The 12,343-nt window shown below is 40.1% G+C and overlaps 1 protein-coding gene across 3 annotated transcripts in view; it reads left to right on the top strand.

Annotated features, from left to right (window-relative positions):
- The window catches only part of LOC309556145 (kunitz-type serine protease inhibitor bitisilin-3-like), a 31,335-nt gene extending 19,880 nt beyond the window's left edge, over nucleotides 1-11,455 (top strand). For all 3 annotated transcript variants that reach the window (XM_082258504.1, XM_082258503.1, XM_082258502.1), the window contains 2 exons: nucleotides 4,028-4,229; nucleotides 11,321-11,455. In XM_082258504.1, coding sequence (XP_082114630.1) covers nucleotides 4,028-4,229; nucleotides 11,321-11,357 — 239 coding nt within the window. In that variant the 3' untranslated portion in view covers nucleotides 11,358-11,455. The remainder of the gene's footprint in view (nucleotides 1-4,027; nucleotides 4,230-11,320) is intronic.
- The last annotated feature ends 888 nt before the right edge of the window (nucleotides 11,456-12,343 follow it).

The raw sequence follows: 12,343 nt of genomic DNA on the forward strand, positions 1-12,343 counted from the left end.
GAACGGCTGTAGGACGCAGGTTTTCTTATTCCACGCTTTTATACATGCATATGTTTTTAAGTGCAATGTTTGAGGGGTTTTTATGCTTGGGAAAATAAAGTTCATTATGCAGGATTACGCTATGTTACTTCATTACTTCACATGCATTACGGTTCCGTTGTGCCTTCGGTTTGACACTGAACGGGTATCCGACTGAAGTGCTGACCAGTATCCAATGTCTGGATGTGATCGGGAGGTCTCACTTACCATTTTGTTTGGCGCATATTCAGTTTTTATCTGGTGAGTGTCCAACCTTAGGGGTGCACACAGCGGTGAGGTGGAGGTTTCCTGTTTTCCGCAAGGATTCACATTCTTGAGACTGATGTCCCTTTGGATGCATTTGGGACTTTATGCATGAACATTTCTCCCTTACATATATATTTATTTTAGTTCATTGACTTTTGTGGACTTTTTAGCGCTGCTAGTGTGTCATGTAGGTTGAGTTGTGTACTCTAAAACCCAATGTATACACCTTTTTTGCATATACATTGTTATCTTTAATAATTTACTGTTAAAAATAAGTGATTTAGGGTATAAACCTTTTTTTTAAATCATTCAGAACTTTAAAGTACTGATGCATGAAAAATGAAATATGTGCAAAACAAATGTATTTCTTTTGTAAATAATTTTAACATGCTTTGTACCAAAAATGGTTTTGAATTTTGCAGTAAATAGAACAAGCAGCAGAAAAAAATGTATGTTTTCCTCACAGTAATGGTACTTATGTTCAAAATATTAATGATCAATCTTGAAAAAATAAATTTTTTTTTCAGATTTTTATTATTTTTTTTCCCTTAACCACTTTACCACTAGAGCATTTTGCTGTCTTATGTCTGGGCCACTTTTTGCGATTCGGCGCTGTGCGATTTTAACTGACAATTGCACGGTCATGCGACGCCGTACCCAAACAAAATTTATGTCCTTTTTTCCCCACAAACAGAGCTTTCTTTTGGTGGTATTTGATCACCTGTGCGATTTTTACTTTTTGCGCTATAAACAAAAAAAGAGCATTTATTTTGAAAAAATAACAATATTTTTAACATTTTTTTATATGAAATTCCCCCCAAAAAAGATGTAAAAACCAATTTTTTTTTAAATTTTTGGCCAATTAGTTTTCTGCTACCCATGTTTGGTAAAAAAAAATTGCAATAAGCGTATTTTGATTGGTTTGCGCAAAAGTTATTGCGTTTACTAACAAAGGGAAAGATTTATGTCATTTTTGGTGGGTTTTTTTTTAACGAGTAATGGCGGCGATCTGCGATTTTTTTTGCGGGCCTGCGACATTGCGGCGGACAGATCGGACCCTTGACTGACATTTTTGACACTTTTGGGGGTACCAGTGACATTACTGCAGTAATCAGTGCTATAAATATGCACTGTTACTGTAAAAATGACACTGGCAGGGAAGGGGTTAATTTTATTGGAGGGGGAGGGGGTTAATGTATGCCTGGTGCTTACTGACGTGTGGGGGGGGAGGTGACTGAGTGAGTCATGGACAGATCGGATGTCCAGCTATGCTGAACACTCCGATCTGTCACTCCCTGTCACTGAGGAGATCCGCCCGCTCTGTTTACACAGGTGGGCGGATCTCCAAACTGGATTCCCCGACGATCGGGGCAGAGCAGCGGCGATCGCCGCTGCTCCTCCCCTGGCCCGACTCCCGCAGTGAATGAAAACAGCGGGAGCGCGCCTCCGGCTGCGCGCGAGCGCCGCCTACAGGGGGAGGAGTCTGGCGACATAGGCCTACGTCGTCAGACCTACAAGAGCCACTTTGGCGCAGTAGTACTACGGTACTCAGCGGTAAAGTGGTTAAAATGCAAATAAATGTAAAAAAGTCTCAGAGGACTTTAGGGTCACAAGAAAGCCCCATTTGTCCACCCAAAACAAACAATATATGTATCAATTCTTTATCATGAGTAATTACAAAGCTATAGACTCATGAATAAACACATAGCAGAAATGCGAAAATATAGTCTGGTCCAGCGGAGGTAAACAGGTGTGAGAGCCAAAGTAGTTAAAGTAGCGCAGTGCTGAATAGTAAAAAAAAGCCTTTTCATGAAGGTGGTAAAACCTTCCAGAGGTCAAGTGGTTAAAACATACTGATAAGACAATCGACATTACAGTTATTGCATTCACACAAATCTCTAAAAAGAAATAAAAGACTTGAGCACGTGTCAAACAAAAGGCCTACGTGCTGAATGCGGCTCGCCAGGCCATTTAATGTTGGCCTTGCATCTCTCCTGCAGGTGCATCACCCTCCTAATCTCTACACCCTCCTTGTCTCAGCAGTCGGGAGCAGAGAAGAGGACAGAATTCCTCCTACAGATCCTGCACCTATCTGTGCAGCCACAGCACCCCCTTGTCTCCGCCTCCCCTGGTCTCATTATATAGTAGACATCAGCAGCTGACTACAGCCTGGGTCCTCCTCCAGACCCTGCACTTTCTGCTTCCAAGCTCCGCCCCCATCTCTTCCCCTGCAGCAGCACAAGATAAAGAGGGTGCACTGTAATGTAAGGAAGGATGGGGACTCTTGACTTCAAAAGGTGGGAGAGATCTTGACATCCAATGTAAGGGAGGATGGGGTGCTCTGGACATCTAGTGTTACAGATACACCCGGCCCTTTGAGAGCAACCATAATGCTTTTTGTGAAATTTAATTTGACACCCCTGGACTAAAGGATGCCCGTAGCTTCAAAGTAGTCCAAATAGTGTATTCTGTGAGTGACACTCCACTCATTTCACCTCCCCCCTTCTATCTATCATGGCTCTCTGCAATCCGCTTCAAACAGAATTCCAAATATTAACAATCCGGCCAGCAGATAGTGAACCAGTAAAACTTTTTTTTTAGACACCTTATAATTTTACTAGAGGACCCCACACTTCTCCAACCAGTATCTCCTCACTAGCACAGTTAAGGTACTTCATGGAAGGCCAGGAGTGGGCACCATAAGTCACTGGCAAAGGGTTCCAGAGGGATCCAAAGAAGAAAAAGGTATCCAAAGAAGTTAAAATGAAGACAAAAAGGCTCAAAGGGGTCCAAAGGGTCAAATCACTGCATTTCTCTTATGGGAAGGGGCAGGGGCGGCTCTTCCATTGGGGGCGCAGGGGCCGGCCCCCTAATCTACATGCGGGACGCCGGACGCATGGATTCCAATGGGGATTTTTTTTTTTGAAGCACGTGATTAGAGCCAGAGGCTCTAATAGGCTTCAAAAAAGGGTGGGCTGGTGGTGCAGAGCACTGTGGCATCCTACACTATTTTTTGCTATTGTCACACTGACTATCCTCCCAGGCAATCAGGAAGAGGGTTGTGAGACCCCTTTCCTGATTGGCCAAAAGGAGAAGCGATCTTACTGGCCAGTGGCCAGGACATGGCAGGAGGAGAAGGATCGCGGCTCAGCCAACCAGCACTCCCTGGCAGGAGGAAGGAGGAGGTAAGGAGGCAGACCATTTGGGTGGGGGGGGGGGGGTGGGAACCTGTCTCCAGCCAACTAACTGACTGAGACTGACTGACTGACGGACCGACCGGGGGGGGGGGGCACATTGGTTTGCCACTTACCCCCCCTTGAGTTACGGAACACCAGCCACCACTGGGAAGGGGCATCATATTTGTTCAGCAAATCGACTCTCTATTTTAGCCCAGAAAAATATGTTACATTTTCTGTCCAATCCAAATAATGCAAGTATCATAATTATTAACACTTTATATCACATGGAAAACCGTGAACTAGTGGCCAGCATCCATAATTGAATACTGAACAAAAAACATACACAAAAAAAGTTGGAGTTTAAGGAGGGATGATCACACTTGTATAAAATAATTCATTTTATTACATCCATCATAGCATATAAATCATTTACATGAAAATACAAGATAACCATAATAAAAAATATTTGCTTTGGGAATATTATGAATACAAAAATATGTCCCTGATTGCAATGTATGTAGGTCTTCAAAGCCAATTATTAACACTCTGTCATTCTACTATAGGTGCAGCTGAAACCTGCCAGTTACCTATGGCTGTCGGTTTCTGCGATATTAATGTCTTGCGCTACTTCTACAGCAGCACTGAAAATAGATGCAATATCTTTAACTATCACGGCTGCTTTGGAAATGCCAATAATTTCATGACTAAACTGGAATGTGAGAAGACGTGTCTGAGACCGGAGAAAAACGACCTTTCTGATTATGGGTAAGTATGGACAGCAATGGTAGAGATTATATACAATGCAGAAACTGCATCCCAAGAGGATAGAAAACAGGAAACCTGAGCTGTGGCAACCAATTAGATTTTAGCAAATGCTTATTTTTTTACAATGGAAGTCGAAATTTTAAAGAGTACCCATCAATGTAGAACTATGGCAGATCCCGTTGCTTACTTGCAAGCTCTAGCACATTCATCCTAGTTCTGAATCATTGACTTGGAACAAGTTTGAGGACAATGATGGGTCCAGACTCCTGGCCTGCATTCCTCAAAGCAGTAATATAGTACATAATGAAACAAAGGAAAGGAGGGGCCACTTGGTACTCCTTCAAAACAGGGGACTTTCTAAACAAAGGGCCAGTTTTCTGGTCTTTGAGATGATTGCATCCACACACACCTACACAGGTTGAACTGGATGGACTACAGTCTTTATTAACCCCCCCCCCCCTACTATGTAACTATATATTGGTATCAGTGGGAGAAATGGTGCCCCATTGCTGCTATCAGGGCAGGAAGTAGTGTCCCATTGTTGGTTTAAGGGGAACAAATACTGCCCCATTGTTGGTATCAGAGAAGAAGTAGTGGTATCAGTGGCAAGAACTATGCCTCATTGTTGGTATCAGAGGGAGGAATAATGACCCATTTTTGGTATGAGGGGAAGGAATAGTGCCTCATCCTTGCTGTCAGTTGCAGAAATTATTCTCCATTGTTGATGTCACTTGGAGGAATAGTACCCTATATTAGTGGGAAGAATAGTACCCCAAGGGCTGGATAAAGGCAAGCAACTTTGGAAACTACTGCTTTAAAACAAGTCAACAATACCCTCACCGTAACCCCTTTGGTTCACCAGAAACAGGGTTATTTTAGACCTAACAGAAACTGGCTGTCACTTCTCTGACCCAACCTGACAACTATATGTGCAGATGTGCAAGCTTAATGCCTTTTAGGCTCCATTAACGCCTTTGTAGGTGTCATGGTGCATGCACTTTTATGCGTGATTTTGAGCTTGGAGTTTAGGGCAGCTTATTCTTTTCAATGGACTGCCTTACACATGAAGAACACCCAAAGGCTTATTTACATGAGAGATTGGGGGTGGGAACACCCTGAGATTAAGCCACAAACGTTTACTGCCCCCAATCCCCCACTGCCTTTAGCTGCAGAAGTGGCTGTTGAAAGTGTACTCCTGCTGTGGCCATGATGCTTTCCTTTTTGACTACAGCAGGAATTATACCCTCTGTCACTCTCTAGTGAATGGGGTCACTCTGCAACCTCACTCTACAAACCCTCCTCACCAACTGTCAATGCTTTCTGAAGAGCGAGCCAAATTTGGATTGCTCTTAAGGGAGCATTTGACAGGTGGTGACAAGGTGTTGTATAGCCTCCTCATCGCCTGCTTTAACCCCTTGAAGCCTGCAATAGTGCGCCACAATTGCAGAGCTCCTGTGAAGGAGCCCAAAAGAAGCGCATGACACTATTTTTAAATCCTAATTAGTACAGTATTGAAGCTGCGCTTATCTGTAATAGATAAATATCATACAGTTGATATAATCATACGTAGATAAAACAGTCGTAACTTTTATGCTGCATAAGAGGTAATAATTACAAAGTGCTGGTAGTGCCACAATAGTGCAGTGATCAGATTACATATAAACAGTAACGTAAAAAATCCATAGAATAATTGTGACTATTATGCTGTGAACGGGGTTTGAGTAAGAAGTGCTATAAGTTCAAAAATAAAGTGCAAGAAAGAGTCAAAAATAATATAACCGGGATTGCAGTCCCAGTCCAGGGATTAACCGTGACATCCACAATAAAGATAAAAAATAAATGAATGACATAAATGAAATCACAATGGAGTGACAATAGTGACTCAGTGTAAAGTGGCTGTGTGACAGTACTACACAATCAAATGCATCAAAAAGCAGAATTAATGGCCATCCAATAAAAACTGGCTAATAAAAGTCCAATCAGAAGTAAATAGCAGCATCAGACTTCATAAGGTGACGGTGGCGTGAACTCAGGTGATGGAATCAGGTGGGTGATTAATAACACCAAATAGTGAACGGTGAAAAATCTGATATGTAAGACTTCTGGGTGTGCTACACCCTTACCTTACTGCTGTAAGGTTACAGCATTGAGATATGTATATTCCAATACTCCTGTATTCATCCAGAGGGGGGGAGGGGAAACTGGTATGCAGGAGGGCTCACATAGGTGTCCTTACAGCTATAGGAATGTGGCTGATAGCCGGGGTCCCTTACACTACTTGCGTCTTCCGGGGGGGGGGGGGGGGGTCCACAATATCCTGTACACTCCCAGGTGAGGGTGGATAAAGAGAGAGCTTCCTCTGTTGTAGTATTTTAATATATTTTATTGGAAAATCGTAGACATACAGGCTGAATGCGGAAGTGCAGCATCACGGACCGATTGTCACCCACATCCCCTAATGCCTGCCATTGGATACTTTTACTGTAAGTTACTACTTTTGTTTTTCCAATAAAATATACTAAAATACTACAACAGAGGAAATTCTCTCTTTATCCACCCTCACTTGGGAGTGTACAGTGGGAGCCACCGTCACCTTATGATGATGAGTTTGATGCTGCTATTTAGTACTGAATGGACGTTTATTAGCCAGTTTTCATTGGATGGCCTTTAATTCTGCTTTTTGATGCATTTGATTGTGTAGTACTGTCACACAGCCACTTTACACTATTGTCACTCCATTGTGATTTAATTTATGTCATTTATTTATTTATTTATTTATTTTTAAAAAAGTTTATTGAAGAATAATGAAAGTAACAAACATGAAATTACATGGTTCACATTATAGAAAAAATATACTATGTATATTAGCGCGCTAAGGAGGTGGTCTCAGAAACCTGGTATGAATAATTATATGTGTAGATAAATAAATCTGTGATTAATAAATTAATAGCAGCTGCTATATAAAGTGCGGGTGCTAGTGATAAAGAAAAAGTAAACACAATAGTGATACCTATAGCGCTTGCTGTGTTCTCCCTAGTGGAAATGAATGAATCACACTAATGCTAAAAATATACAATGCTCAAAATGAATAATCAATTACACTGATAAATATAAATAGTATATAAATTAATTAACAAATTAATAAACCACTCATAAATAAATGTCCATCCAGTGTATAGTGATAAAGTGATCAATAAAAAATGAATAGTGGTATAAGTCCAAATACAACTTAGATGACTAAAGTGCTGGTGCTTCTTCCTTGACTTCTTTGGTGCTTCCTTCACCGTGAAAAATAAATGAAATGCCCACTCACCAGATACTGTGGGTCCTATATGCCTTATGACATTAGAACCATACGTGCTTGTTAGGAAAACCTTTCCAGGTTCGGATTCACTCTCCCTGGGTGTAGACAGCCACTGCGGTTAGACTTCCACCATAGGATGTGTCTCCTCCAACCACGATCCAATTCCTGGGATGTGCTTCCCCTGTAAATCACCTCCAATCACAAGCCGTGATGGGGGAATAAGCGGATAGTGTGGTATTGTTTTTTCAATAGATTTATTTCACACACCCCGCACACTTCAACGGTACAAAGCCAAAAAAATGTTCCAATAGGTGAATACAATCAGGTGTCATGCACATCCAAAGTTCAAAATTGCAGAAGACGTCTAACCAATGACGAAACGCGTTAGGTGGAACGCACGTCGTGACGTCATACGAGCTCGAGTGGAACACAAGCCGGAACTACCGCTCTCCACTGCCTGAGCTCACGTGTATGACGGTCCTGTCCGTTTGTTTGTCACTGCTTGGATTTATCACGGTTTGCCTCACCTTTGCTGCAATTTTGAACTTTGGATGTGCATGACACCTGATTGTATTCACCTATTGGAACATTTTTTTGGCTTTGTACCGTTGAAGTGTGCGGGGTGTGTGAAATAAATCTATTGAAAAAACAATACCACACTATCCGTTTATTCCCCCATCACGGCTTGTGATTGGAGGTGATTTACAGGGAAAGCACATCCCAGGAATTGGATCGTGGTTGGAGGAGACACATCCTATGGTGGAAGTCTAACCGCAGTGGCTGTCTACACCCAGGGAGAGTGAATCCGAACCTGGAAAGGTTTTCCTAACAAGCACGTATGGTTCTAATGTCATAAGGCATATAGGACCCACAGTATCTGGTGAGTGGGCATTTCATTTATTTTTCACGGTGAAGGAAGCACCAAAGAAGTCAAGGAAGAAGCACCAGCACTTTAGTCATCTAAGTTGTATTTGGACTTATACCACTATTCATTTTTTATTGATCACTTTATCACTATACACTGGATGGACATTTATTTATGAGTGGTTTATTAATTTATTAATTAATTTATATACTATTTATATTTATCAGTGTACTTGATTATTCATTTTGAGCATTGTATATTTTTAGCATTAGTGTGATTCATTAATTTCCACTAGGGAGAACACAGCAAGCGCTATAGGTATCACTATTGTGTTTACTTTTTCTTTATCACATTATATTTAGAGTAGCAATCGTATGGAAAGTAAAAAGGCAAATTTGATCCATTCGAATTACAAAAAGATAATAACAGCTGAAACTAGGCAAAAGAAATGATCAAACATCAAGATAAACAGATAATGTATCACGGGCTAAAAAGGAAGGAAAAGACAAAAGTGTTTTGCCCTTTTGGGGTATATTGTTGTATGTATATAAAACAATATTTTTTATCTTTATTGTGGATGTCACGGTTAATCCCTGGACTGGGAGTGCAATCCCGGTTATATAATATTTGACTCTTTCTTGCACTTTATTTTTGCACTTATAGCACTTCTTACTCAAACCCCGTTCACAGCATAATAGTCACAATTATTCTATGGATTTTTATACATTATTGTTTATATGTAATCTGATCACTGCACTATCGTGGCACTAGCAGCACTTTGTAATTATTACCTCTTATGCAGCATAAAAGTTTTATCCATGTATGATTATATCAACTGTATGATATTTATCTATTACGGATAAGCGCAGCTTCAATACTGTACTAATTGCGATTTATTTAGTTATATATGAAAGTCTGAAATAGGAGCTGCAGCTGTACCCACTCTCTACATTGTCTTTTCTGATCCTGCTTCTACCTACCAGTGATAGCGCAGGGGCTTTCTCTTATTAACTATTTTTCAATCCTGCCACACCAAAACACGCATGATACTTAGCTGACATGTGTTTTGAAGCACACACATCACCAAAGTGTTTTGGGCTTCCATTAGGAATAAATGTCGCTGCTGCGTGGTTGCAAAAGGGATGAGAGTTTTTGAGCATTGTTGGAACATGCAATATTTTTACGTGTGTCCCCACAATTTACAAATGTGAACCTTGCCTTAGTTCTGGTAGGTACACTTAGGTACACTTTCAAATTGGATGTCAGTGTTTCTGCATTCCAAAAAAACTAAGAATCTAACTTCCATGCTAGCTCTAAAAGCTTGAGTGCCCAATTCAAGAGTAAAATATCATTGATATAAATTATACAGAATCTGAACATTTACGTGCTAAAAATGAGGTATACCGCGTCGGAGGTTTGTCTGTAGATTATATACCCTATAATAGCCACCCCTTTCCTGTGCAAATAGCTCAGTAAAGATATACCAATTAACAAGAAAAAAGTGAGCGCTAGGTGCCAATATGACCCCTAAAAATCACATGTTAAAAATAAGATTAGTAAACCTGCAATGGATAACCTCTCCATAATAACACCCCTAATAAAGTGCATTGAAAAACAATATAATAAAAAAAAAAATAAACAGACCGATCTAAAATGACTCCTATAGTGACACCACTACCTTAAATGCAAATGCAAAAAGTCCAACAGTAGTGCCAACTTTGAGTGCTCCACACCTTCTATGCAAATAAGACTTGCTGCTTTCAACCAGTGTTCTTCCGTGTGGGTACACCACGACCCCCTATAATGCTTTTTCCCCCCTACAATAAAGCATATAAAAACATTTAAAAATAAGAATAAAATATTCCTAATAAACCATATGTGCACCAGCCCCATCTAGTGGTGGATCAGCCTCAAAGCACCCCCAATAATATCAATCTTAATTATAACGCCATCTTGTGGTTCCAAATCATATATTCACCCCAAAGGAACTATTCACATTGGGATCACTTGCTGCATAGTTGTATGTTTAAATAACTTTAATTATTAATTATCTATAAAATAACTTACATTCAATTCAATATTGAGGCCCTGGGAGGTTAGGGTCCCCAATTCAAAAATCCATCTTGTTTCATTCCTGGAGATTTCCTGTATTAGGTTTGAACCCTTCCAATGCCCTTCTAGTCTATCTCAAAAAATGTTATAAAACAGTTTATGTCCAATTCAATATTGAGGCCCTAGGAGGTTAGGGTCCCCAATTCAAAAATCCACCTTGTTTCATTCCTGGAGATTTCCTGTGTTAGGTTTGAACACCTCCAATGTCCTTCTATTCTGTTTTTCTTATGGAGACACTGTGCTGTCTAAAGCTCTTTCTTATATTATTTATGTGTTCCCCAATCCTTACTCTAAGGTTACGGGTGGTCCATCTCACATACTGGTACCCGCAATCACACTCTAACACATAGGTCACATGTGTGGTATTACAGATGATACATTTTCTTATCTCATTTCTATCAAATTTTGGGTCTAGGGATCTGGTGAATTACAGTATCATAGGGGGTCGTGGTGTGCACACACGGAAGAGCACTGGTTGGAGGCAGCAAGTCTTATTTGCATGAAGTGTGTGGAGCACTTTCTAAGGGAATTCAAGCACATGGAAATTGTCACTATTGATGGACTTTTTGCATTTGCACTTTAATAAGTGGTGTTACTATAGGAGTAATTTTGGATTGGTTTATTTCTTTTGATAAAATCGTTTTTTTATTTCATTTTATTATTGGTATTATTATAGAGAGGTTATACATTTCAGGTTTACTCCTCTTATTTCACATGTGATGTTTGGGGGTCATATTTGCACCTAGTGCTAATTTTTATTTTTTTTTGTCAATTAGAATGTGAACATTAATGTTTTTTTTCTCTTTTTAGTGTTGATTCTGGACTGTCTTTTGCGCTGGCAGAATGACCGAGAACACACATGGGAGCAAAAACGTGTACTCTGCAAACTGTTGTATATGTGTCATTGCCCTACAAAATATTGGAAATAAAGAAATATTGACTTTCTTTTTTTACAAGTGAAAAAAAAAAAAAACCTGACAAAATGTTAGAGCTATTGTTATTTTATTTTTTTTTTATGTTCAAATGGCATATAGTTCATATCATGGTTCATATTTTAGAATTACTCAAGTAAATCAGAAGCAGGGATGGAAAACTGGGAAAAGTCGTGAGGCTGAGACTCTGTAAGGCATATGGTGCAACATCTGAATATAACAGTAATATTTTAGTCACTGGCAGGCAGATATACTGTAGATCAGCCTTTCTCAAACTTTTCAACATAGGGGAACCCTTGAATTAAATTTCTGGTCTTGGGGAACCCCTGCTAAAAATTAAAAATCTACAACTCATGACAGTGTGACAGTCATTGGGAAGAATTACCTCCTTACAGATAGCTAAAAGGAACAATGGTGTCATTGGGAACCTACCTGAGAGGCAGAAATTGCCCATTGCTCAAGGAACCCCTAGCAACCTCTGGAGGAACCCTAGGGTTCCACGGAACCCTTGTTGGGAAACCCTGCTGTAGATGGTACAAATAATGCAGCTCTATGAGCAGCTCTGCTATATTCATTAATATGCCATTAAATTTATTTTTTGTAAATGCAACCAGTGTAAAAAACTGAATTTGATCTGATATTAGACCTTTGTAGTCTCTGTACAGCAGAGCTCTGACTGGGCTTGGGAGAAACAGAGCTGAATACCAGGCATGTATAAGGGACCCATAGCCATAAAAGGACAGATGTAGATCAAGCCACATAATTTTAAAATGTCAACATCTCAGGGCTACTGTCACAGTATCACCTTAAGGCAAGGGACCCCCGAAATATTGGCTATATGACTTACACTAAATTATTTGTTCATTATAAATTGTCTAAATAGGAATTGATTCTTTCTCAG

This window comes from Pelophylax lessonae (genome assembly GCF_965119305.1).
Source record: "Pelophylax lessonae genome assembly, chromosome: 5".
NCBI lineage: Eukaryota > Metazoa > Chordata > Amphibia > Anura > Ranidae > Pelophylax > Pelophylax lessonae.